At 38.6% G+C, this 27,653-nt stretch overlaps 1 protein-coding gene and 1 pseudogene across 2 annotated transcripts; both read left to right on the forward strand.

Moving 5' to 3' along the window:
• Positions 1 to 1,646: 1,646 nt before the first annotated feature.
• LACC1 (laccase domain multifunctional purine nucleosidase 1) lies at positions 1,647 to 16,790 on the forward strand. 2 transcript variants are annotated; one of them, XM_045796764.2, is made up of 7 exons: positions 1,652 to 1,986; positions 3,100 to 3,716; positions 4,353 to 4,531; positions 5,482 to 5,647; positions 8,840 to 9,065; positions 10,191 to 10,351; positions 11,342 to 16,790. In XM_045796764.2, exons 2-6 carry the CDS (start codon positions 3,155 to 3,157, stop codon positions 10,348 to 10,350), a joined length of 1,293 nt encoding a protein of 430 aa, XP_045652720.2. In that variant the 5' UTR covers positions 1,652 to 1,986; positions 3,100 to 3,154; the 3' UTR covers position 10,351; positions 11,342 to 16,790. The 2 variants fall into 2 exon arrangements, with proteins under 2 accessions (XP_087721248.1, XP_045652720.2); XM_087865122.1 differs by lacking the exons at positions 8,840 to 9,065; positions 10,191 to 10,351; positions 11,342 to 16,790 and adding an exon at positions 6,669 to 8,806 and having other exon boundaries at positions 1,647 to 1,986.
• A 9,494-nt stretch (positions 16,791 to 26,284) lies between these two features.
• Positions 26,285 to 26,518, forward strand: LOC123791817 (reactive oxygen species modulator 1 pseudogene; annotated as a pseudogene).
• The last annotated feature ends 1,135 nt before the right edge of the window (positions 26,519 to 27,653 follow it).

The following is a 27,653-nucleotide window of genomic DNA, read 5'->3' on the forward strand; positions in this document are numbered from 1 at the left end:
AAGTGAAGTCCCTAGATTTAGTTTTAAGTTCTGCTTGTAGTTCTGATATGCAGCCAGGAGAACCACTGGAGTGGGGTGAATGGAGATGAGGTAAGAGAGATGAGGCCAGATAGTCTAGGAACAAATGGTGAAAGGAAATGGTATGTAAATACAACACAATGACAAACTATCTCTCCCCCTGAAGCTTCCCTATTTTGAAATATTTTTAAATTTTTTACTGTCACTACTGTTTCATGAAAGAAAATGAATTCCCATCATTGTCTATAAAAACAGGGATAAATGTTTGAAACCAGTGTTGTAACTCAAAAGATCTCTATTTTGTTTAAGGTAATATTTAACATAAAACAAACTCAGAGAGTGCGGAGTGCACCTTCTGATCAGGTATACCATCTACCACTCAGGGCTCTTAACAAATGCACCACACAAATCATGAAAATGCAAATTTTGACAAAAAACGTCTGCGAGGGATACTGAACAGCAAGTTCCTATTCTGGGTTGGTGATCCCATTACCTAGTCAAATAGAATGGAAGCACTTGCCCACCTCCAAGTGCTCTTCTAAACTCCCAGGTACCTAGGACTCTTTCTCTTTCAGGCAAAACTTCTTCAGCATTTATCCTCTGAGCAAAAATGAAGACAAAAGGGACCTTTCCGTCCACTATAACCAGTTCCACAGGAAGCACCCTTTCTCCTGCCCTTCAAAGTCTGGACAGATTTTCCCTTTATCTTAGCATCTGCTCTCCACGTAGTAGCTGTTTGATATTTCTAAATGAGTTACACCCTTTGAGGTTACACAAGGGATGCTAATGTATCACAATTCTAAGAGTTACTGCCTTCTAATTTTCTACTAGTGGCACGTATTTTTAAACGGCCATACAAGACTTGTCAGTACAAAAAAAAAAAAAAAAAAAAAAAGCTGTAGAAGCGTTGGTCCAGTCAGCAAGTAAAGTGGAACCAGCAAAAAGGCAAAAGAAGGTTCAACCAAGTGTTTCTGGGAACAAAAAAAACACACCGTAAAAAACACCAAGAACTACAAACAAACAATCAAACTCCACCCAAGGAGGCCGATTGCTTGAACCCCGGATGGGGCAAATTGCCAAGTGCTAACACAAGCTGGTTCTCAGGGCTGGGCTCTGGTGATTAAACCAAGTGCCTGACCCACACTGCTCGTCCTCGAGCGTTGGGGGAGCGGGCTTGGGGAGAGCGCTTCCAATCGCAGAAGGGAGTCTGCCATTTGTTCCCCGGGTCGCTCCTGCCGCCCTGCTCCCCTCGGCGGCCCTCCCGCCTTGCCGCAGCCCAGCTCCCTTTACGCGCCCATCAGCCCTATTTCCCTCACCGACCCGCCGCCTTACTCCCCTCACCAGCCTGCCTGCCTGCTAGCCGCCCGGCCCCTTAGGGGCGTGCCCTCCTGCCGCTCTGCTCTCCTCACCCGCCCTCTCACCCGCCCGCCGGCCACCCAGCTACCCTCACGGGCCCGCCCCCCTGCCGCCCGCCTCCCCTCACTCGTCCGCAAGCCTCTCAGCCGCCCCGCTCCTCTCGGGGGCCGGTAAGCCTGCCAGGAGCCTGGCTCCCCTTACCTGCGCGCCGGACGTCCCTCCCCACTCAAGGGCCCGCCCGCCGCCCCGCCCCCGTCACGGGCCCGCCTCCCGCCTTGCTCCCCTCTCTGCCCGCCGCCCCGGCTCCCGCCAGCTGACCCGGCTGGCCCCTGCTAGAGGACTCTGGTTCCTGTTTCTCTTGCCTCGACCGGGCGGCGGAGGACGGCCTCGACGGGCTGCGCTGACCCGGAACTACTGAGGCTGCCGCGGGGGGCCGGCGCTCGGCTCCTCCCGGGCTTTCCCCGCGCCTTTCGGTGCCCAGCCCTCTTCTCCCGAACTCGCTCGTGCCTCCCTGCGGGTCGCAGGCCTGGCCCAGCCCGGTCCTCCGCAGCCGCGGGGTCCCAGCCGTCGTGCCCACGCCAGGCGGGGCGCCCGTGGTCGGTCGGCGGTGAGGTGGGTGAGGCGCGGCAGGCGCTGCTGCGGCGGAGTCCCGGGTCGGGCTTAGCACTCCAGGTGCCACGCTCGTGGCTTCCGGGTTCCGTCCGGGCTCTGGGCCGGGGGTGGCGGCCGGGCGCCTCAGAGCTAGCGGAAGACTGAGGGTACAAGCCAAGGCGGAGCGCGGGCAGGTGGGACGGGGAAAACTGCCTGCGCTGTGCGTCCGTGGGTCAGAAAGTCCCAAGGGGGTGGGGAGGAGGCGGTGGAAGCTCCAGGGCAGGTGGAGACCGAGCGCGGGACCTGGCGGGGCAGGGGGGACGGATGCTTTTTGTGGCATTTCCCAAGGCAGAGGGGAGGGTGGGCGTCACCCCCTCGCTTCTCTCAATGGTTTTCCAAACTGGCGACACGAACCTCAGTGGGAGCTCAGTACCGTACGGAGTGAAGGTTGGGAGTGTCTGCAGGGGAAAAGCGTCCCGGACCGAGGGGGTCACCACCAAAGGCGCCCCCTGAAGAGAAACCGGCGGCCTGGGCTGGGAGGGCGGGCCCAGTACTGAGTAAGGAAGCAGGTGGGCGGCATGCCCCATCCAAATCGCTGACCTGGAGTGCTGTGTAAATCCTGGGATCGTCTTAGCTTTTATCCCCTTAAAAATGTAAATTTTAGGTGCAGCTCCATTAACTTATTGAAGGCCCCGATATTTCATATGAAGGGGTGTGACCTAACGTGCCAGTCATGTCAGGATTAATGATATACATTTAACATAAATTGACACCCTGAAATGAAAAAGCAGGACTTTGTCTAAGTTAACAAGTAATTTCCTACTTAAAATTTGCTGTATGAAAAAACATCTCACACACGCGCGTGCGCGCGCGCACACACACACACACACACACACAGAGGAACTGTTCTGCTGGAAAGATGTACAAATCACTTTCACAAAACGAATTAAGAGGTGGTTCCACCCTCATGGTTCTCTTAGGACAAATAATGGACTAACTTTGCTTGGAGCGGTCTAGCTCTACTATTGTTAGGTTTTTAGATCAGTGAAACTTTTTTTTTTTAAGTAGGTACAAATTTGTAACTATGAGAATATTGATATAATTTTGCATTCTTAGGCTAATTTTTCTTTATAGGTGATTTCTTAGGAGGCACAAATCTTCTTTGAAAGGCTTTATACCATATTGAAGGATGGCAGAAGCAGTGTTGATTGATTTCTTTGGTTTGAAATTTAACTCTCAGAAAAACAGTCATCAGGCATTACTGAAGACATTGAATGCTGTCCGATACCACCATGCTGCCAAGGCCAAGTTTCTTTGCATAATGTGTTGCAATAACATCAGCTGTGAAAGGAATGGTGCCAATAATAACTGTGAATTAGAAGCAAGCAATGGATTATCAACTCTCTTGAGAGAATTTGAGACTGTTAGCAATCCTAGTATGGCTGCCTCTTTGTATACTATTAAGCAAAAAATTGATGAAAAAAATCTGAGCAGCATTAAGGTAATCGTACCCATGCACCGAAAGACATTACTGAAGGCTTTTATTGATCAACTCTTCACCAATGTTTACAGTTTTGAGTTTGAAGACTTACAGGTGACTTCAGGGGGAGGTCCTTTGAAACAATCCACTGAAATAAACATGATCACAGCTCAAGAAATAGAAGCAATCCAGAATGAAATACAAACACATTTGAGAAGTCTACCAGCACTGAAAGGAGAGTTAACCATTATCACATCTCCTTTGATCTCAGGTATGTTAAATGCTGTGTTGTTTCTGCTGTATACATGGAAAAACTCATCTTTCTTTAGAGGTTGTTCTCCTTTTTTCCCCTCCTTTCTTTTGTAGACTATAGGTTTATGAACTCATTGGCATCAGTTGCAACATGGGAGTGTGAGGGATGCCAAGGGATATCAAGGAATAGTCCTTTCAAAGCCACCTTTAATAAATAAATTTGCTTTATGCAAATTCAGTTTTAAGACAAGTCCCCCAGCCTTCCTTTAAAATGAGATTTATGACCCTAAGCATCTATTTAGAAATTCTGCTACCTTAACTCATTGGCACCTTTACAGAAGAATGAAATTTTAAAAAGTCAATCTTATTTCTTGGTTCAATAATACTTATTGTGGGCTACATGCTGTTAGGAATAACAAAGACAAATGAGACAGAAGATAATCTTTGAAGAGCAGTAATCTCATGGGGAAGGTAAAGCAAACACAAAGCCATGTATAACAAGAACACATGAGGTATACAGTGCTGTAGAAATTGGAAGCCAGAAAAACATGCAGCTCAAGGTGATCAGGGAAAGGCTTACTGAGACACTGTGTTTGTAACATTTTATAGTCTTTTGTATAGCATATTTTTAATCTTCATTACTTCTATTCAACAGATACTTTCTTACATGGATTTACTACAAGAACAGGTGGAATATCTTACATCCCAACTCTTAGCTCATTCAATCTCTTCAGTAGTTCCAAAAGGAGAGATCCCAAGATTGTTGTTCAAGAAAATCTGCGTAGGTTGGGGAATGCTGCAGGATTTAATGTGGAGAAATTTTACCGAATAAAGGTAAAATTTTGTTTCATGTTTTAGAAGATCTAAAATATATTCTTGACTGTGCTAATGAGTACATGGAATTTAAGCTATTTAACTTTTGCATCTGTTGTTTTACCTAAAATTTTAGGGTAATGCTTATGGTTGTTTTTCTTAGATCTATACACTATAGCCTAAAAATCAATTCTGTGATAGATACATTTCACCTGTAGCCCCTTGTATCTAAAAGTACAGTTAATTCTTATAGTACCACTGCCCTTTTTGACTTAGAAGGAAGATTCCAGAATGGTGGGAGAGAAAGGCCGTTATTTTCTTTTTTTTTTTTTTTTTAAAGATTTTATTTATTTATTTGACAGAGATAGAGACAGCCAGCGAGAGAGGGAACACAAGCAGGGGGAGTGGGAGAGGAAGAAGCAGGCTCATAGCAGAAGAGCCTGATGTGGGACTCGATCCCGTAACGCCGGGATCACGCCCTGAGCCGAAGGCAGACGATTAACCGCTGTGCCACCCAGGCGCCCCCAAGGCCGTTATTTTCTAAATCAACATTAGGAGGAACTAGGATCACTATTGATGCATTGTTTCTTACAGAATGCTAGCTTTATTTGGGTCAGGAAAAGTAAAAATATCTTTAATTTGGTAATTAACTTCTTCCCATAAATAGAACTTTATAGAAAGTGCTGCAAGTAGAGATTTACCATCTCTAGTAGATGTTTGTGATAGACTGTATTAAATTGTTAAGTGTTAAAATATGTTTTCCTTTGAATAAAATATGCAGTGATTTATAATACCAAAAGTTAAATGACAAGTAAATTTGGTATTTTACCATAGAAGTGATATTTTTAATGCTTGCTAGTAATATTAAACTTGTTATATAATTTTGTACAAAATGAGTATTTTCAGAAAAAGCTTATGGTATGAGAAATTCTACTTTTAAAATATTTTTTATCACACATATTTGGTATTAGACTGATCATGCCAATGATGTCTGGATTATGGGAAGGAAGGAACCTGAATCTTATGATGGAATCACCACAAATCAGAGGGGAGTCACAATAGCAGCTCTTGCTGCTGACTGTATACCAATTGTTTTTGCTGATCCTGTCAGAAAAGCATGTGGTGTTGCTCACTCTGGTAAGTATACTTAATTAAGCATTTAGGATTTTACCAGTTTTGTAGTATAGGAAAAATTATAATTTTTTCCTGGTGGGCATGACAGTTAATTACTTTACATGGTATTAAGTGTAAAAATAGGAGTAGAGGCAGCATACTTTTGTTATAGGAGCAGATAAAAGCAGTACCTAAGTCATATTTTATGAATCAGAGTAGAATTCCCAAAGGAAGCAGTACCCAGGTTGATTCCTGAGGAATTTGTAGGACTTGACTAGGTGCCAGGGTTTCTCAGCAGGGTCGCTATTAACATTTTGGGCAAAATAATCTTATATTGCAGTTTGCTTGGCTTTCAAAATTCCTAATGCCAGTAGCACCCCCAGTTGTTGTAATAACAACAAAAAAAGTGCCTCCATGCTTTTCAGAACACTCCAGAGGGAGTGGTACTGCCACTGGTTGAGAACCCTTGAAGTCTAGACAATGGGGAATAGGAAGATAAGGCGTGTTGGAGAAAGGTATTCATGAAGATGAAGGTGCATCAGCATGTGTAAAGGTATGGAGGTAAGAAGCAAGATATATTTGGAAAACTGAATTTAATATGTAATAGTCTAGTGCCTTTATTCTTTAAAGTTAAGAACAAAGGATTTTTAGATGTTGTGTTAAGGTTATGGAATTTTGTTTTCTGAAGGTATTTTAAAATGCTATTTGGATTATCCTGTGGTTATGACTTTGTGAAATGAAAGATCTTTCAGATTTCCTTCTGCTTGTAAACCTATGACTACTTTGCTTTTTAGACAAAAGATAAATAAGAAAGTGGCATATTTTTTCTTTTGATCTAGCTAGAGTTATGGGATTGGATGACTAGAAGTCAGATTTATGATTTGACATTGTCAAAAAGTTATCTGACTCTTATTTCTTGGATATAAAAAGAGAACCTTACTTGTTACTTCTTAGGTTTTGAAACATTATTTTTAAATATCAAAGATTAAAGCTGTCAAAATGAAACTTTTTTTTTTTTTTAACATTTTATCTATTTATTTGACAGAGAGACACCCAGCAAGAGAGGGAACACAAGCAGGGGGAGTGGGAGAGGAAGAAGGAGGCTCCCAGCGGAGGAACCTGATGCAGGGCTCAATCCCAAAACTTTGGGATCACGCCCTGAGCCAAAGGCAGACGCTTAATGACTGAGCCACCCAGGTGCCCCAAAATGAAACACTTAAATAAAGTTAAAGGTCTGACACTTTCTGATTTCAAAACTTGTTATAAAGCCACAGTAATCAAAACGGTTTGGTACTGGCAAAAAAACAGACATATAGACCAATGGAATAGAAGAAAGAACGCAGAAATAAACCCTTGTATATATGATCAAAAGATTTTTAACAAGGTACCTAGACTATACAGTAGGGAAAGGACAGTCTCTTCAACAAATAGTGCTGAGAAAACTGGATATTCACATACAAAAGAATGATGTTAGATCCTTATCTTACATCATATGTAAAAATTAACTCAAAATAGGTTAAAGACCTAAATGTAAGAGCTAAATCTATAAAACTTAAAGAAAACAAAGTGTATGTCCTCGTGAACTTGGATTAGGCAATGGTTTCATAGATATGACACCAAAAGCATAAGAAACAAGAGTAAAGACAGATACACTGGAATTCATCAAAATTAGTAAACTGTATCAAAGGACACAGTCAACAAAGTTAAAAGGCAACCCATGGAATGGGAGAAAATATTTGCAATTCTGATAAGTGGTTAATGTCCAGAATATATAAAGAACTCCTACGACTCAATAACAACAAAAAATCAATAACCCAGTTAAAGATAGGCAAAGGGCTTGAATAGACATTTCTCCAAACATGAGAAGCAAATGGCCAACAAGCAAATGGTGAAAAGGTGCTTAATGTCACTAATAATTAGGGAAATGTACATCAAAACTATAATGAGATAGCACCTCACACCCATCAGGATAGCTAATATTAAAAAAACAAACAAAAAGAAAATAACAAATGTTGGTGAAGATGTGGACGAATTAGAACTCTGATGCACAATTGGTGGGGATGTAAAATGGTGCAGCTACTATAGAAAATAGTATGGTGGTTCCTCAAAAATTTTAAAATAGAATCACCATACGATCCAGCAGTTCTACTTCTGGGTATATATCCAAAAGAATTTAAAGCAGGATCTTGACAAGATACTTGCACACCCGTGCTTATAGCAGAATTATCCATAATAGCAAAGAAGTGGAAGCAATCCAGATGTCCATAAATGGATGACTAGGTAAGCAAAATGTGATATATATATACAATGGAATATTATTTAGCATTAAAAAGGAAGGAAATCCTAACATCTGAATGAGGACCTTATGCTAAATGTAATAAGTCAGTCACAAAAAGACACTGTAAAATTCCATTATATGAGGTATCTAAAGTAGTTAAATTCATAGAAACAGAAAGTGGAATGGTGGGTGTCAGGGGCTGGGGGAAAGTGGTGAGGGAGAATTGTTATTTAATGGGCATGAAGTTTCAGTTTTGCAAGATGAAAAAGTTCTAGAGCTTGGTTGCACAGCAAGGTGAATATATTTAACACTACTGAAGTATACGCTTAAAAAGAGTTAAAATGGTAAATTTTATGCTATGTATATTTCCCCCCAATTTAAAAAAAGTGAAAAAAAAGGGAAGGAGAGAAAGAAGACTAACAAGGTATAATCCCACTAGAAACTGAAAGTGTAGAATATTTTTAAAGGAAATGGAAGGCACCTCCCATTAACTATCTCTTCCATTTCAGGTGCTTTGCATAGTGTACCTCATTTAAGAACCAGTGTTTTAGGGGCACCTGGGTGGCTCAGTTGGTTAAGCGTCTACCTTCAGCTCAGGTCATGATCCCAGGGTTCTGGGATTGAGCCCTGCATTGGGCTCCCTGCTTGTGGGGAGCCTGCTTCTCCCTTTCCTCCCCACTCGTGCTCTCGCTATCTCTCATTCTCTCTCTCTCAAATAAGTAAATAAATAAAATCTTTAAAAAATAAATTAAAAAAATAAAAACCAGTGTTTTAATTAACTGATTATTTGGCTTAATTAATTGATTTTGTGATTCATTTGCTATTTCTGGACTTTGAAAAATACATAAACTGACTCTGCTCATTTTTAAGTTAGATATAAATTAAGGTGAAATGTTATGTTTTAACTTCCCTTATCTCTTTTTCTTCCTATTTACCAGGTTGGAAGGGTACTTTGTTAGGTGTTGCTATGGCTACAGTGAATGCTATGATCACAGAATATGGCTGTAGTTTGGAAGACATTATTGCTGTACTGGGGCCTTCAGTAGGACCTTGCTGTTTTACTCTGCCAAGGGAATCCGCAAAGGGATTTCATAATCTTGATCCTGAATGTGTACGGTTATTTGATTCACCAAATCCCTATGTTGACATTCGTAAAGGCACCAGGTATGTTTGATTTCATTTGAGAACTGCAAGTTTGGTTATTGCTTATTGTTTCTAAAATGAAAATTATTTTAGACAACAATTAGTAACTATAAGAAAAATTGAAGTGGCAGATTAATAAGTAGCTGACATACATATTTTATGCAAAAACATTTTGATTATGAAATCTATTCTCATTTAAGTTTGACTAACAAATTTTCCTATTTTCCTGTTTGTTATCTCTTACTGACTTAAAAGTGCAGGAAGATATATTTGGCTTATAGTTTTGAGAGATCTACTTAAACTTCATATAGAAAAGTTGCCATGTACTTCATAGTCCTTCTTCAGCTAATATCTCTAATGTAATAAACCGTCAGGAAGATGATATTTTAAAATTATTTTTATTCTCTAAGTAACTAGAAGAATACATTTCTTAGCAAAAATGTTAGATGATATGAGTACGTAGTCACTTTCAAGCTTTTTATGGTCCCTTTCCATTTTGATTTATGAGGTTTTGCTATTAATAGTCATTATTTGTCATTTCTAAAAAAGAAAATTATCTGATTTGAATTGTGTTTCTATTCCAGTCAACAAAAGTAGTCAAATTCATTGCCCAGATTCTGCCTCATTTAGCACATAAGTAGAAAGGATTGAAATTGATTCTTAAATGTGACTTGTGGAATTAGTATCATTAATTTATAGTCATATTTCATATAGTAAAGTGTTTACGGAGAAGCAACTTCTCTGTGAAAAATCTGTTAATAGGAGGTCAAGAGATGGGAGGGCCAAATGACTAAAAAGCATGCTCTGTCTGAATCAAATGAATCTTGTCTGCAAATAACCCTGGTAACTTAAGAAGTTTCTTCTAAATAAGTACTTGATTTTGATTATAAAATTCTGGACCCAGGTCATGTCTGCAGGACAATATAGAAGGTTTTACAGTTCATATATGAACTTAGGTGATTAATAGTGATAAAATCTTCCATTTCCTGACTTATTCATGTTTTGTATCCGAAAACAATTTGCATTGTTTCAAGCAAATCTTTCCCAGAATTCTTTTACACCAATATCCATATGTATATATTTTTTACTGCTTTGGCTATTGGTAAAATAAACTCTTGGTATCTTTTGAAAAATCTTTATCCTAAGGATTCTTCTAGAACGGGGAGGAATTCTACCACAGAATATTCAGGACCTGAACCAAGATCTTGGCCTCTGTACGTCCTGCCATCCTGACAAGTTTTTCTCCCATGTCCGTGATGGCCTTAATTTTGGTACACAGATTGGCTTCATATCAATTAGAGAATGAGGTACAGTAGGTTCTTTCACTCCCTTTGCCTCTCTCCTTCTTCCTCTTTCCACCTTTCCCTCCCCTCATTTTAAAAAATAATTAATTATATTTAACTTTACCCCTTTATTCTTGTAGGAAGAATTAAGTTCTACTTTTTAGTGAAGCAGTTGAGGTAGATAAGTTAATTTTTAGGGACATGGTGTAATATAAAGAATAGCCACTCCTTTTCCTAGTTAATGAAGAATAATCAGGCCAGCATATAAACATAAAAATAAAATCATTTATTTAAAAAAATCCTGTATGTATACCATTTATCTCCTATGTACTTGACATCAGTATGTTTCCTATCATAACATCTTTAAACCTTTCTTTTTTATTCTTTTGATTTTTGAGAAGAAATCTTTGCATAAAGATTCTAAATTCTAGGATAATGAAAAGTCCTCACCCATCCAAACTGGCTTGGTTTTCAACTAGATTTGCAACTGATTGTCTATAGCAGTGTTGGCCAATTTTCTTTAAAGGGTAGATAGTAAATATTTTAGGCTTTATGGTACATACAGTCTCTGTCTCAACTACTTAGCTTTGCCATTGTAGAGCAAAAGCAGACAGTAATAACACAAACAAATGAGTATGACCGTGTTTCAATAAAACTGTATTTATAAAAAACAGCTGAGGGGCCAGGTAGGTTTGGCCCATAGGCTATAATTTGCAGATACCTATCTATCGTCATAAAGTAAGACTGAGTATAATCTCATTAAATTAGTATTTATGTCAGATATTTTTTCAAAGTTATACAAAAACATTTCATGAAGTGATTTTGTGCCGACCCTTTAGCATATATCTAATTTTCCTTAAGATTGCTCTTAACTGAGTTAATATTATTTTTAATCTTCACAATGTCTTTAACTCTTTAATAAACAAAAGACATTAGTAGACTTAATGATCCTTACCTTGATATTGTAATAGCACAATTAAGGGTCTTATATTTGTTTTCTTTGTATTATTACAGATACTTGACTGGATTTTTATACAACTGTTTCCTGCCTCCTTCTAAACGGACTACAAGAGAGAAATTTAGCTGTTTGATTTACTTAAAGCTGAAAGGATTACAATGGATAATTCATCTTTAGGTATATTTTCACTATTATCCAAAGCCAATGACTTCCATTTGAGTCTAGCAAAATCTAGATGAGGATTATTCTTAATGTTCATTCTGTTTGTTATATAAATCAGGAATGGGTCTGTTCAGTTCAGCATTTACTGGGTGCCCCCTATTTGTCAGGCATTGTGTGAAGCATAAGTGAATCAAAGTGAATAAGACCTTTTCCCTTTGAGTCTAATGCAGTGGAGGAGAGAAACACTTATAATACTTAAATTAAATTTTGATAGCAGTGGAAGAGTACAGAAGAAGGAAGGGTTAATTCTATTTGGAAGACACAGTAGGGAAAATGCTATAGAGAAAATGATATATTACATGGGCTGAAAAGATGTACAGGCTTTTGACAAATGAAGAACAACCATAACAGGTAGAGGGAACACCCTGAACTAGCGCATGAAATTGAAAGTGTATAACATGTTCTAGAGAGAGAAGGGTGTAGGCAGAAGTTACTAGAAAAACAGGTTGGAAAGAGATTAGTTAGTCTCAAATGCCATGTCCAAGAGTTTAGAGTTGATTTTCCAAGCAAAGAGTAGGCATAAAAAGTAGAGGAGTGTTTTAGTTCCTTAGCATTATTTGTAACAGGATGGATTTAAATTGTGAGAGACCAGAGCAGAGAGACTCAGTTAAGAGGCAAAATACTTTAAAAAAGAAACAATGAAGACAGGGGAAATTAAGATGGAGGAGAGCAGATGAAGAGACTTTTCAGACAAGGAATCAGTAGATCCTCTTAACAGATAATGAAGATGATAGGTGAGGAAGAGTGGAGAAGTCATTGGTGACTCCAAGATTTCTGCTTAGTTCAACAGCAATGAGGGGAAGGAAGATGTTTGGGGAAAGGATAATGAGTTTGACATGCAGAACGAAGTCTATCCAGATGGAAATATTTGGTTAATGACTAGAAATACAGATGTTATATCTTGGTGGGAGCTGGGAGAAAGATACAGATTTAGAAGTTGGCTATGCAGAGATGAGGCGTGAGTCCATTGGAGTAGGCTGAATCATCTAGGCAGAACTACAGGGTGAGAAAAAGGAGGTTCAAGGGTGAAACCTCATACAACACCTACATTTGAAGAACAAGAAGTTGAACCAGTTAAAAAAAAAAAAAAGATGAATCATTAGAAATAAGGAAAAAAAAACAACCCAGAGTGTACTTATTTTGAAGAAAGAAGCCAGTATGAATGTGAGAGGTACTCAGAATTTCCAGAGATACAAGGTATGAGAAATTTTCAGAGGTAGAATAAAATGAGGACCGAGAAGGAAGCCAGTGGATTAACAATATCAAAGCTGTTCTACAGGCAGTGGTGGCAGAGTCTGATTTCAGTGCATTGAGGAGGAGGATGCATAGGTGTCCACTCTTCTTTGATAGTATTTACTAGAGAAAATAAAGCACTGGGGGCTGTATCTTGAAGGAAGGGGTCTTTTTTTTTTTTTTTTTGGATCAGTACTTTTAAGTATATTTGTAGGCTGAAGAGAGGAGTCAAGCTGTTTTCACTTGGGAGAAAGTGGTATATGTGACATGTATTTTTAATGTGAGTAGTTATATTGCATCTTAAGAAATTTTCTTATTTTATACATTTGTTTCTAACTGAACATGTAGTAGAATAAAGGCAAAATTACATTTGTTAGGTATTTACAAAGGACATTACATACATTACCTCATTTTACCTTTATAGCTACTCTGAAATACATAGGTCAGTTGTTACTCTTTTTAATCAGATGAGAAAACTGTGTCTCATTGAGGTGGGGCTTAAAAACATATAATTTGTGGCAATATAAGATTTGAACCCACATCTTGTAACTTAAAATCTCATTTCAGAACTTACAGTTAATCAAAGCTATCTAAGTTAATTTTTATTTTCGACTTTTTGTTAATATCATCCATTCATCCATTCAGCCAAAATTTTGTTGAGACACTAGAATAGGTTAAAAAAAATAACGGTTGTAGGCTTTCAGATGTTTAATATCTAGTGAAAGGTGGCAGTCAATAAACCAGCAATTTCAATACTATGATTTATGTTGTAAGGTTGTCACAATCTGATACCTTGTTTATATGAATTCTTCTGTGCAACTTGTAACTCGGTATAAAATTTAAATAAAATACCTCATTTCTTCCAGTTGATGGAAGGTATTAAACACAAAGCATAGGACAATAATTTCAAACTCATGCAAAAAACTTTTCTGACTAATGATAATTAGAAAGATAAAGAATAATTTCACACATTTAGAAATGTTGATAACTTTCCAGTTCTTCACTGTGCCTTACTTTGTTTGAAGTTTACAAATTTACAGGAGTATTAGGTGGCAGGGGCGCCTGGGTGGCTCATTCAGTTAAATGTCTGCCTTATGCTCAGGTCATGATCCCAGGGTCCTCAGGTTGAGCCCTGCGTTGGGCTCCCTTTTCAATGGGGAGTCTGCTTCTCCCTCTGCCCCTGCGCACGTCCTGCTCATTTGCGAGCACACGCACACCCTCTCTATGTCTCTCAAATAAATAAAATCTTAAAAAAAAAGTATTAGGTGGCCATATTTCACTTTATGTACCAAAATATTATAAAACCAAATAACAATTATATTTGATTATCTGATTGTAGATTATCTGCTTCATAGTATTTAATGAAAGTTCTCTTTTCTGTTTTACTGAGTGAAAAATACTGACCAATAACTCAGAAACAGAATGACTAGGTTGTTAAATAATCATATCTTATTATCTCTATAAGATCTCTGTCACTCTCAAGCATTTATATGTAGGTTTCTGGGACTTTGGGGGTACAACCACAATAATTTTTATTTTTAGTAAGTTTTGTTTTCGATCTAAGCACTGCTACTAAGTATACATAGGAAATATTGGATGTCATTAAGAAGAGGAATGAAGTTTGTAAATAAGATGAGAGTTCATGACATGATTCTTTTGGAGGTACTAAGTATCAAACTAAAATTTAATTGTAATTTTAAATTGTGAATAATAGCATAGTGACTAAATATGCTATACTCCAGTGCTTTATAAAACAAATTAAGAAAGTGATCCTTCCACTAGGAGGCAGTATTTCTACAAGTAGCTCTGCACTGTTTCTTCGTATAAAGTTGAACAATCTGTTCTCTGTATTTACTTATACCAAAAAAAAAAAAAAGGGGGGGGCATTTCAACTTAATGAATGTATTGCTCCTACTTTATATGCAAATATATTGTAGTTCAACTTTATAAAAGCATTTAGGAACCCTCACCCACCTGGAACTATTTCACTTCAACAGAGTCTCCAGTTAACTCTTTTTCTGTAAGTAGATTTTTGGGGGAGAAATTCACAGAAGATTATTCAATGACACATGACAAAAACATAAATAACACCCACAGATTTAGAAGCTGGAGGGTAAGATGTCAGTTACATATGAATTACATCATTGTATATTCCAAAGTGGATTTGATATGGTTTTCACTTGTTTGTCCTAAAATTATACTTACAACATATCCATCCTACTTTTTATGTGAACTCTTAAAGAATGCCACCAATCTATGGAAGTTAAGCATTGCTCGGTTGTCTATGTGTTTGTGTGTGTGTATGCGTGGATCTGAGTGTTCATGCTAAGTGGCAAGAGATATGTGTTATATATGATACATAGCCTCTTTGCCCTAAATGTAAATTCACAAAAAACTCATTGGATGCAGAATTACAGATTTCTTTCTATAAAGTTTTCATAAATGGTGACATAAAGAGTGGGAATCATGGTTCATATGCTTACCGCATATGTTAATGGGAACTGTGGTCTAGAGCACCTACGTTTCCATTGTAGACAGTGTTTTTAAACTTGGTGATTTCAGAGATGCGGCAGCTGCTGCAAATAATGCATTGTTCTGTACTAGATCTTTGCTTAGTGAAGGAAATAGAATCTGCCAGTACTACTTTTTCCATTTCGTTTGGACTCATGATGATCACATGTCAATTTTGTGGAGACAAACTTTTCCTACTCTCCTTAGATGCATTTTTTTTAATGGAGAAATAAATGCTTACATCGTATTTCCTGTGTCCTTGTGCCAAGTGCCAATGGTAAACTATGTCCTTTCTATATCTGGAGCAGGCTTTTTGTTTTATTTAATTCTCAGAAGGCTGGGGTGTCCAGTTACATATTTATTAAAGAATGAAATTTCCAGGAGACTCGTTAGCTCAAAATGTCACATTCCTTTCTAACAACAACAACAAAAAGAGTACTCTCATTTCATGAGAAACATTTGTGGAAAATAGATTTGTCCACAGTAACAATTGAGCTTTGAGTTTTTAACATTCTCCATTTTCAAAATTCTTAGTTTTGCATTGCACATTGCTTCAGTTTTTATCTTACATGTATTTCCCTATTCCTTTACTTCCCTTAAGCACATTTTAGAGTTGTATTTTCTTATCCCCCATCATCCTTGTTTTCATAATTGATGTTTCATATTCATAAGGTAACTTAATTCTTGGACTTTTATACTTTCAAGTACATATTCAGACTTGGATATAAAGTTCCTTGTTGGACATGTCCTATGGGCCCCTCAAAACAATATCTCCAACTTAACCATTTTCCCTCCAAAATTTGTTCCCTTCTCATGTTCTATCTTGGAAGAATGAAATCATTTTCCATGAAATTGGCCATCCAAAAATCTTAGAGTGTTTCCGAATATCTCCCTTTCCTTCACCTCTTCTTTTCCTATGCTTCTGCCTTTGTAAATCTATATCTGTTCCTGTGTCTCAATCACAACTGCCAGATACTCAGGTCATCATGTCTCATGTGCATCATTTGAGCAGCCTTCTAACTAGTCCTTCATTGAATCCTCTCTTACTGCTATTATTGATTGTTCTAAAATGCAAGTCTTGTCATATTACGTCCCTCTGAATTATTTTATGTCTTTTCCACTGTCTCCAAGATAAAAACATACTCACTGACTTCTGTAAGTGCTATTATGATCTCACCCCTGCTTACCTTTTCAATTTCCACCACTCCCCACTCTGTATCACATATTCCAGCTATTCTGTGTTTTCTTCATTTCCTAGAATATACATTAAGCTAGATCAGACCACAAAGGTTGGTTTGCATTCAAAGATTGACTAGAAGTCAAATTAGGTTTAAGGTTACTTTCACTTAGGCTTTCTACTAAATTAGAAAAAAAGCAGCACTAAGGAGGTATAATATAAACATCTAAGTGAATGGATACAGCACTTCAGTGTCCCCCTAGTTCCTTAGGGAGGTGTGACCAAAATTCTACTGTCAATGTAGTATATATTCAGTGAGTAGTATGTCGGGTCATATACAGAAGCACAGTATTTTTTTTTTTCCATTAGGCAGGGTGAGGGGCCATGTTAATGTTCAAAGATCTACCTTCTACCATATAACAAAATTTTCCTGTATCTAAACATGAATGATTTTTTTTTGCCATGTCATTAGGTTTATAGCAGGTCTTACAATTATCTTTCATAGTGATGTTTTCTCTTGCCTCCTGGCTTTGTACCTATTGCTGCTTCTGTGTGCATAGTTCTAAGACTCATTTTTCTTGAATAACTCATAACCATTCTTTAAGACTCAGACAAGTGGTCATCTGTTCCAGAACATTTTCCTTCGTCATTTTCCTCACCAGCATCCTGTGCATCATTTTTTATAGTCCTCAGTGTACTGATTTTTAAATGGTGGTCTGTTTACTTGTCTACTAATAAATGTAAGCTCCGTCAGAGTAAGGACCAGGTCTTACTCATCTTCATATTTTTAATATCTAGCAAAAATTAACACGTCGTAATCACCTATATCTATATGAGGAAAAAAGGGAGGGAGAAGGGAAGGAATCTTTTAATGATCCAAAGATAAAGATAATAAACCATTTTGGGGGGGGGGGGAGTGTGTGTGTTGTCATTTTTTGCCAAGTTGTTTTTGATCTTCAGTATTTAGTTGAATTTAAATAATCGTGATACATTAATGTCATTTTAAAGAAGGAACGTCTGTTTTAAAGTGTTCAGCCATGTTTCTTTAAAAACATTAGAATTTCTGGTTTCCAATTTGTGTAACAATATAAACTTTAAATTATTGCTTTAAAATATGTGTCTTTGGGACACCTGGGTGGCTCAGTCATTTAAGCTCCTGTCTTCAGCTCAGGTCATGATCCCAGGGTCCTGGGATCGAGTCCCACATTGGGCTCCCTGTTCAGTGGAGAGCCTGCTTCTCCCTCTGCCTGCCACTCCCCCTACTTGTGCTCTCTCTGTCTCTCTGACGAATGAATAAAATCTTAAATAAAATGAAATATGTGTCTTCTATGGGAATGCTGTAGATTAGAGACCAAGAAGTATTGCAAAACTGTTGATTTTCCCCCCACTCCTGTAATAATATGTTTTAATATTTATTTTTATTACACGAGAGGCATGGGCCCTGACCCCGTGGAACTTACTTATTTACATCCTGTTAATGAAATGAATACAACCATTTAATCAAATCACTGTGACAGGGAACCAGAGAGTAGAGGTCAAACAGATAGGTCTTTTCCATGAAAATTAAATAGCTTTTTAATAGCTCTGTTGATATTTGAAAGTAAAGTAGTAAAATCTTTTGTGTTGGTAGACTGTTTCTAGAGCAGTAGTTCTCAACCTTGGCTACATTAGTAGAATTACCTGTAAGCTTTAAAAAACACTCAAAACCAGGGGCACCTGGGTAGCTTGTTGGTTAAGCATCTGACTCTTGATTTCAGCTCAGATCGTGATCTCAAAGTCATGGGATCAAGCCCCATGTTGGGTTCTGTGGTCTGCATGGTGGGGTCTGCTTGGCATTCTCTCTCTGCCCCTCTCCCTTCTCCCCGCTTGTGTTCTCTCTCTCTTTCTCTCTAAAATAAACAAATAAAATCTTTAAATAAATAACACCCAAAACCAATTCAATTAGAATGACAGGTGGGAATGTTAGGACCAGGCATCAGTGCATTTCAAGGCCAATTCTGAAGACCACCGGTCACCAGGTACTTGTATATCCTCATTTAGTTGAATTTGTTTAAATAATGATATATTAATGTCGTGTAAAGAAAGAATGTTTGCAATAGAAATCTATCTTAGGGCTTTCAGCCACTTTTTTTTTTTTTCCCCATCATTAGACTCTCCTGTTTCCAACATGTAGTATATTTGAGAATACTGAGTCCAGTCTGATCTAAATTTAAAGCTTCTTCTCTTCCCAACTTGGACCATATAGGCATTGGTGATCCCATTGGAAAAAGGCATACTTCCTTAGCACTTACTATAAAAGTGGTAGATTCCCCAAATTCAGTATTTTTTTAAAAAAAGATTTTATTTATTTATTTGACAGAGAGAGAGACAGCCAGCGAGAGAGAGAACACAAGCAGGGGGAGTGGGAGAGGAAGAAGCAGGCTCCCAGCAGAGCAGGGAGCCCGATGCAGGGCTCGATCCCAGGACCTGGGATCACGCCCTGAGCTGAAGGCAGATACAACGACTGAGTCACCCAGGTGCCCCCCAAATTCAGTATTCTTATCCTAGGACATAAACCTGTGTACACAAGAATATACCTGGGTCCCTCTCTGGTGCCCCCATGGGACGTTGGCAGCTAGGAAACTAAAATGTAGCGTTCATCCTACTTGCTAACTGTGAATAATGAAGTCTTTTGTCCCTGACTCAGGCATATCATGTCTTCTGCCAACATCCATGAAACAGTGATAGGCTTTTTATTAGCTAAATTTTTAGCTTATAAGCAGGGTTAGATAAAGAAATTCCAGACCCAACAAAGAAGAAGCACATTTATTATTGGGCTCCCTATCTAGAGGTGTTCATAAGTGGATGGATAAATCTCTTGATGGGGATACTGCATAAACATAGCAAGAAATAAAGCCCCAGACTAGTTTTCCTTGGACTTCTAATGTCATTACATAATAGCATGAATTTTGGGATGCCTGGGTGGTTCAGTCGGTTAAGCATCTGCGTTAGGCTCAGGTCATGATCTCAGGATCCTGGGATCCAGCCCTACATGGGGCTCCTTGTTCAGTGGGGAGTCTGCTGGAGGATTCTCTGTTCCTCTCCCTCTGCCCCTCCCCCTGCTCATGCTCTTTTTCTCTGAAATAAATAAATAAAATCTTAAAAAAACACAATAGCATGAATTTTATTATTCCTTTTAGAAAACTTAGTAAATAGATTTAGACTTGTCTACAGAATACCAGAAGATTCTTACAGAGTTATACAATGAGAAGGATATTGTGCCCCTCCCAAGTTGAACCACTAGAAAATCCCTCCATAAACATGACCGCAATACATAAATGATCCAACTTCCATCCATTGTCTCTGTATATCCCTACTCTAATAAATCTTTATTCACTTTCAGATGAAGGGAAACTCAAAATTATTATGTCAAAAATGTAATCGATTCTAGACTTCATATCAAATCTAACACCCTGGGGAATCAAGATTTGAATCTCTAATCTCTGCCTTGAGAACCCTCTTTCTGCCTTATTGTAAGTTAAGTATCTCTGACTTGTTTTATTGGAAATTCATGGACATAAGTTTCATTAGCATTAATGAGACTTTAATATCTAATGCGGAGGTAAGAACATAATATTTTTCTCTCATTGCTGAAAGCCTCTGATAATGTTTATCAGAATACTTTGAAAGTGTAGATTAAAATCTAGTCTGGCATTCTAAAAGAGTGATGATTCAGATTTGGATCACCTATGATACCTGGCCTTCACTGAGATAAATAACGCTTTAACACTAGCATCCTGGTCATAACCTCACATGGTCTTTGTCTTTCTCTTTAGAAATGTTTTGTGTGTCGTGCACATTCATCCACTAGGTGGCAGTATGTACTCAAGAATGTATACTGTTTCTAGTCCCCTGTTCCTCCCCCGCCCCCAATTGAATTTAAGATGTCAAACTTTTTTATCTGGAAAACAGCCATTGTATCAAATCATAAGAAACAGTTTTGTCTGAATTCAAGCTCCTACCTAGAAGTGACTACAGAGATTTTAAAAATGTTAATACTTCCTGCCATGTACTCTCAACCACATTCCTCTCTTCCCAATACGTTCACACACACATCTGCAGAATAGATGATCCTTCATGGTCGTCTCATCCCTCACCATTTTAGAGTTTTTCATACCTTCCTCCTTAAACACACACATGGCCTTTCTAAATTCCCGTAACCTATTTTTCAACTCCAATACTCTTAGTATCCTAACTCTTATTTCTGTGGCTCTTGCCTGATAATGGACTTTTCCCTTTTTCCATATATACTTATTCAAAAAATCAAATAATAGAGTGTTAAGGGATTTTTACATATCATCAACTTTGACTACCTAATTTTTTTCCCAGATGAGCATACTGAAGTCCCAATATAAAGTCAATAATGTTAGTGCTGGACCTGACACTAGAGATCATCTACTTAGAGATTCTACAGACACCAGTGTTGAGACCCAGAGGTCTGGTGACTTTCTTAGGGTCATCCCAGAGGTAATAATGTGGAGCTGTATCTTTATTCTCTTGATCCTCAGATCAGAGCTCTTTTCATCACAGAGCTTTGCCTCATTTAATCATTGATTTATACATTCAACTTATTCATCTATTTGTCAAAAAATATTTAAGTAGCTGCTCTGTTCCTGGCACCGTGCTAACGTTTGCAGGTACAAATTTGGAGAGTTACACCGCTTTAAAGAGGAAGGTAAAACTGAGTAAACTGCCACCAGGTGGCATAAGCCTTCAGATTGGCAAGGACATTTATAGGTAGTTTGTAGGTAACCGGTTTTCCTTCTTAGACCTTTTTTTCCAAACTCAGATGATGAGAACTGGTTTGAATGTGCATTCAGACTTATTTTCTGTTAAGGTGCTGCCAATCTGCCAGCCTCCCAGGCACAAGTCTTTGAGTTATTTTTCTGTTTCCTTTCATGTTTTACTCATTGACCCACTGCTTGTTCAAACTGGTTCCTTTCCTCACCTTTAGCCCCTTTATAAAAACCTGCAATTTAGCAACGTCAGGAAAACAACACCTTGGGCTAGTCTCAGCCTACTGCAAGCTCACTGCTACTTCTGAGGCCATGTTCCTACTGTTCTCGTCCCTGAAATTCCTTCCTTGTAAAATCATTGACTTACCAGTAATCAACAAACATTTGAATGGTTTTTATGATGATGCTGATATATGAGATGCCAAACTATGTACTCTATTTCCATACCCTTTCTACCCTTCTGAGAGTGAAGAAGATCCAGTTGGTAAAATGGGTATATGAACAAATAGATTGAAGGCAATTACCAGGCCTAGTGATGACCAAAGTATCAACCTTGCAGGGGTGGTCAAGAAAGAAATTGGCCCTTGAGTTAGGTCTGGAGGTAACTCAAATAGCTTAAATGGATACAGAGTCAAAGATGGTTTTATAGAGTGGGATGAAATGGCATGGTATTTCAAAGTCTGACAATTTTAGCATGGTTGGAAGGTCTGATGTTTATAGGTAAATGGCCAGAGTTGATATTAAAAAGAAAGGTAGGGACCAGATTATGAGGGTCCTTGAATGACATGCAAGGAAGTTAGGACTTTATCCTTTAGGTATTAAAAGTCATTACAATATTTAGGAAGGGGGATGACACAAACAGATTTTCATTTTAGAAAGATCATCCCCAGTCGTATGTGGCATGGATTGGAAAAAGGTGAGACCAGATATAAAGGAACCAGTTAGGAAATGACCATAGAACCTGGGTGGGGAGGCTAAGGCCTGAACCAAGGTAAAACCTGTGCTGAAGGAGAGGCGGGGATGGATCTGAAAGCATCGGCAGGATTTGATAATATGATATTGTGATTTATAATAAGAAATATATATTTCATCTTTGTCCTCTTTTCTGGCAGACAGCTCCTAAAACCCATGGAATTTTCTAAGTGATGAGAACCAGAAATGTGTCTTTTGTTATGTTAATGAGGTGACTTTTGGAAAACTCCTGTGTCACCAAAGGATGGTGGCTGATTGCCAGGAGAAGGAGGAAATGATTAGAGGGTTGGAACTTTCAGTCCCACCCCCTGACCTCAGGGGAGGGGGGAGAGGCTAGGGGCTGGAGGTTGAATCAATCACCGATGGTCAATGACCAATGATTTAATCAATTGTGCTAGTAATGAAGCCTCCATAAAAACCCAAAAGGGTGGGAGAGAGCTTGCAGGTTGGTGAACACATGGAGATTTGGGAACAGTGGCACACTCAGACTATGGAAGCCCCCTGCCCTGTCCCCATACCTTGCCCTATGCATCTCTTCCATCTGGCTGTTCCTGAGTCACATCCTTTAATAATAAACCAGTAATCTACTAAGTAAAATGTTTCTCTGAGTTTTGTGAGCCATTCTAACAAATCAATCAAAGCTGACGAGGGAGTCATGCGACCCACCAATCTAGAGCTGATTGCACAACCTGGACTTGGGACTGGCATATAAAGTGGAGGGGATGAGGATGAGAATAGGAGGGGGGCTGAAGACATTCTTGTGAGACTGAGCCCTTAGCCTGTGGAATTGGACGCTATCTTCAGGTAGTGTCAGAACTGAATTGAGTTGTAGGACACCGAGCTAGCATCTGAGAATTGCTTGGTGGTGTGTGGGAAAATTTCTCCCCATACAAATTGGAATCAGTTTCAGAACCTTTAGGTGAAGAATATAATTTGAGAGTAAGGAGAAAATGCTAGGTAGCCACTAGGTTCCTGGCTTAGGTCACTGGGTGAATGGTGATGTCATTAAATAAGATAGAGGACGCAGGAGGCCAGGCAGTTTTTAGGGGGTTGTGGTGGTGAATGTCCTGAGTTTACTTGAGGACATATTATCTGATTATTTGCACTAATCAACCTCATACATTATTAACATATAGGCTAGGATGAAAGATCTAGGTAAGGAAAAACTCCCTTATAAAAACATTCATCAATCAATCAATATGTCAGTCAAAAATATTTTTGTGCTTCTTTTATGTCTTCTAAGGAGTTAAGTGCAATGGGTATGTGGACCACACCTCCCAAATTGTCCACAATAGTTTCACTTTCCTACAGTATTACTTTCAATAAAGGCAATTCATTAAATATGTAATTAATGTGATTTAATTTTTATATCTTGTAAGACTTTTATCATAAATAAGTTCATAAATTATTAAAAGGTTTAAGGCATGAGTCCTGAAAATAAGAGATCTGTAGTCTAATCCAGAAAAACTCAACATCTCTTAACCATTTAGTGGTAAACTTTGGGTGTTATGAAGGTTCATGGAGCATCCAGAAAGTAGCTGTCAGTTTTGGAAGGAGGAATTAGAGAGGGCTACAGTAAGGTGAAACTGGAATTGTAGCAGTGCTCTAAAGAATGACCAATATCTGAAAAGTCAGGCAGTGGGTGAGGAGAGTAGCATTAGGAAAGACAGCAAGTTGGAAATGACCTCAATGAGATTGAGGACCATGGCCTATCTTGATTTGTCTTTTGACTCAGCCATAGAGAGCGGCTGATAGGTTGTATGACTCCTATTTCTGCTTTCCCATATTTACCTCCTCTTCATGATTCACTTAATTATTTTTCTGAGTTATAGTGAAGATTTCTAGTTGTATGGTTTCCATGATCTCTTTTTTCCATTTTCTTCCTGGTTTTTTTAAATTTGCATTTCATTCTGAATTTCTGCTTTTCTGACTTTCATCCTAAAAGTTCTGCTAAATTTTATATTCCTAATCACCTTAGTTTCTATTTTTGGTAACATTCCCATTTGCCTCTGAGGTCCACATGCAGCCTTTTGAGGCAAGGTAATTGAAATTCCCACTAGAATTAACTGTGTAATAATGAGATATTCTTCTAGCATATTTTCAAGAGCTGTGGACAAATAAACATGTGGCACTGAAAAATCCATCATGTGACAAGGATATGTATTAGTGCCTCCTGCACAGTAGACATTTGATAAATCTTTCCAAATGAATGGATTTTACATAATATCTTGTTAATAAAAAAGACTACATCTTTTCTGGTGTACACTTTGCACAGCACTTTTTACTATCAGAATAAGAAATACAGTAGGAGACTCAAGGAATAAGCAGCAAGGCCGTGGTTCTTCTGGATATGATTTCCTCTGTCTTCTCCTTCAGTCAAATCAAGCTGACTTCTATGATCTGGATAGAGGTGAAGATCAGGGAACTGGTGTATCAACCCCCTTCTATCCATTGGGCCCTAGCCCAGGGATCTGTGTGAAGTATATCAAAACACTAGTCCAAATGGCTGATGTCCACTTCAGCTATTTGTTCACAAATAGGAGTTCTGAAAGCTTTGAAAACAATTTGTTCTTGAAACTTTGTGAGCATTCCTTTTATAATTTGTTTATACTGTTTAGTGAACAAGCTACTGATGTCTCTGCTAGAGCAAAATTAAAATTCAACTAGGCTCACTTTGATGGTTGGTCATAAATTCCAGGTTAGCAAAGTCCACATTAATGAGATTTTATTATCTATCTAAATATGTATATGTATATATGTATATGTGAATTAAGAATGATAGCAATTTGAAACTGGAAGGGAACATAAAGTAGAATTCTGTTTAAAGCTCACATTTTACAGAGGAAGAGATTTGTGACTGGTAAATTGTTCTTTTTTCTTGTACTCAAGAGACTAGTTCTATATTTAAACACAATCCATAAATAGCCTCTTTACGGATATAATTTGCTACGATTCCATGACTCTCTGAGGAGCAGGTTACACGTTATATAATGCTCTTATTTTTATTAGCTATGTCTTATCATCTCCTATAAGTCTATAGGCACTTTGAAGGTAGAAATTTTGTTTTATTTATCTTTGCATTTTCCATCATACCTGTTTCAGTACATCCCACATCTGATACTGTATTAAGCATGAAGCCATCTGCAGGCAGCCATGATCCTGCACTGAAATTAAGGAAACAGGCTTTAAGGTGGTAGGTCTCCTGTGGGCTTAGCACATTTCTTTTGCTTCAGAACATCTGATAGTTTCCCTGGAGAGCTTTGTTCGCTATTCAGAGATCTGCAGTCTACATTCTTCACCTGATAGTTATAAAGCTGTGTCCCTAATGCTCAGGCCTTCCCATCCCATTTTTTCCCCACCCTAAAACCAACATCTGCATTGGACTGGACTGGATTTGCCATTCTCTGGTTTGGACACAAATTGGAATTGCTACCACTGCACAGGACCCTGTTCCTTGTGCCTCTCAGCTCATCCTCCTTCATCCTGGCATGCTGAGTTTAACTTGGGCATCCTGCTGTAATCCCACTCTGAGAGCTAAAGCTATTGCTTGCCTATCACTGATACATAAAAGAAATCAGTGTTGAACAATTTGAAAGAATGAATTTTGTCATTAATTATGCAGTTGACATATTTATTGGGTACCTAATATATACCATACTACATGCTGTTCAGGTGTTAGAGATACAACAAGGAACAAGACTAAATCCCTGCCCTCCATGGAGTTTACATTCTAGTCTAGAAGGAACATGATAAGCAAATAAGTGAATAGATATATAAAGTCGCTGCTAAAAAGTAAGTGCTGTGAAGAAACATAAAGCAGGGAAAGAGAATAGAAAATGACATCATTAATCAAAATCACTAACATGAAGGAAATGCAAATCAAAACCACAATGAGACATCACCTCATGCTTGTTAGAATGGCTATTATCAAAAAGACAAGAAATAACAAGTGTTCACAAGGATGTGGAAAAAGGGAGCCTTGTGCACTGTTGGTGGGAATGTAAATTGGTGCAGCCACTGTAGAGAACAGTGTAGAGGTTCCTCAAAAAATTAAAAATAAACTTTTAAACCAAATAAACCAAAGCTAAGTGACTGAAGCCATGAGTGAGATGACAGTGACCATGGAGCCCTAAGGACAGTCTCAGCCAAACTGCTTCCATTGAGTGAAAATAGGCTTTGTGATGGGCTGAGAAGTGGGCATGGTGGCTGGGGTGCTCTTCCACACCTTTTCCTGTCTCAGGATCTGAATGTGGGATCGGGACCTGATGTGTGTCACCGGGAAAACCATGATGCAGAGTGGTGACACCTTTGGCGCATTGATGGCCATCAGGATGGGCATCTGATGCTAATGAGGGCAGTGATGGCCCATTACAGCTGCCCCTTCCCATCAGTGCCAGCTCATGTACTGTAATAAAGCAAAAAAAAAAAACAGAGCCACCATATGATCTAGCAATTCTACTTCTGGGTATTTATCTGAAGAAACCAAAAATATTTATTTGTAAAGATAAATGTACCCGTATGTTCATTGCAGCATTATTTGTGATAGCCGAGATGTGGAAACAACCTAAGTGTCTGTCAATGTATGATTGGGTAAAGAGGATCCACACATACAGTGGAATATTAGCCATAAAAAGAAGGAAATCCTGCCATTTGCATTGACATGGTTGGACCTCAGGGGCATTATGCTGAGTGAAATAAGTCAGATAGAGAAAGACAAATACCATATGATCTCACTTATATGTGGAATCTAAAAAAATACAACTCCCCCTCCCCCCCGAAAAAACAAGCTCAGCGATACGGAGAACATATCAGCGATTGCCAGAGGTGGGGGAGTGGCAAATGAACGAAGATAGTCAAAAGGTACAAACTTCTTGTTATAAAATAAGTAAGTCCTGAGGATTTAAAGTGCATTATGGTGACTATAGTTAGTAACACTATATTATATATTTGAAAGTTGCTAAGAGAATAGATTTTAAAAGTAATTCAAAAAAAAAAATGAGGGGGGGCGCCTGGGTGGCTCAGTCATTAAGCGTCTGCCATCAGCTCAGGTCATGATCCCAGGGTCCTGGGATCAAGCCCTGCATTGGGCTCCCTGCTCAGCGGGAAGCCTGCTTCTCCTTCTCCCACTCCCCCTGCTTGTGTTTCTTCTCTCACTGTGTCTCTCTCTGTCAAATAAATAATATCTTTAAAAAACAAAATGAGGGAGTACTACTTTAGGAAGAATGGTCAGGGAAGCCCTGGACTAGAGACAATTTGGAATCATCTGTGTATAGGTTGTACTGAAAGCCATCCACTCATAGGATGGATGAGTGAGATCATGTAGAGAATAAATGTGCTTAGTGAAGAAATGTCTGAGGACTCAGCCTTGGGGCATTCCAGCATTATAGGTGAGGAACTGAGGATGATTCAGGAAAGAAGATCAAGAAGGACTAGCTACTGAGGTAGAAGGACAGGCCAGCAGGAGAGTGTAGTGTTCTG

The sequence above is a fragment of the Ursus americanus genome, chromosome 10 (genome assembly GCF_024610735.1).
Source record: "Ursus americanus isolate L20-20 chromosome 10, mUrsAme1.1.p, whole genome shotgun sequence".
NCBI lineage: Eukaryota > Metazoa > Chordata > Mammalia > Carnivora > Ursidae > Ursus > Ursus americanus.

Bases quoted from the DNA above. Each gene is read 5' to 3' on its own strand.
- LACC1 (XM_045796764.2), top strand. From the start codon at position 3,155: ATGGCAGAAGCAGTGTTGATTGATTTCTTTGGTTTGAAATTTAACTCT. The intron at 3,717-4,352 runs GTATGTTAAATG...TCTATTCAACAG, and splicing joins CACATCTCCTTTGATCTCAG to ATACTTTCTTACATGGATTT. The intron at 4,532-5,481 runs GTAAAATTTTGT...ATTTGGTATTAG, and splicing joins AGAAATTTTACCGAATAAAG to ACTGATCATGCCAATGATGT.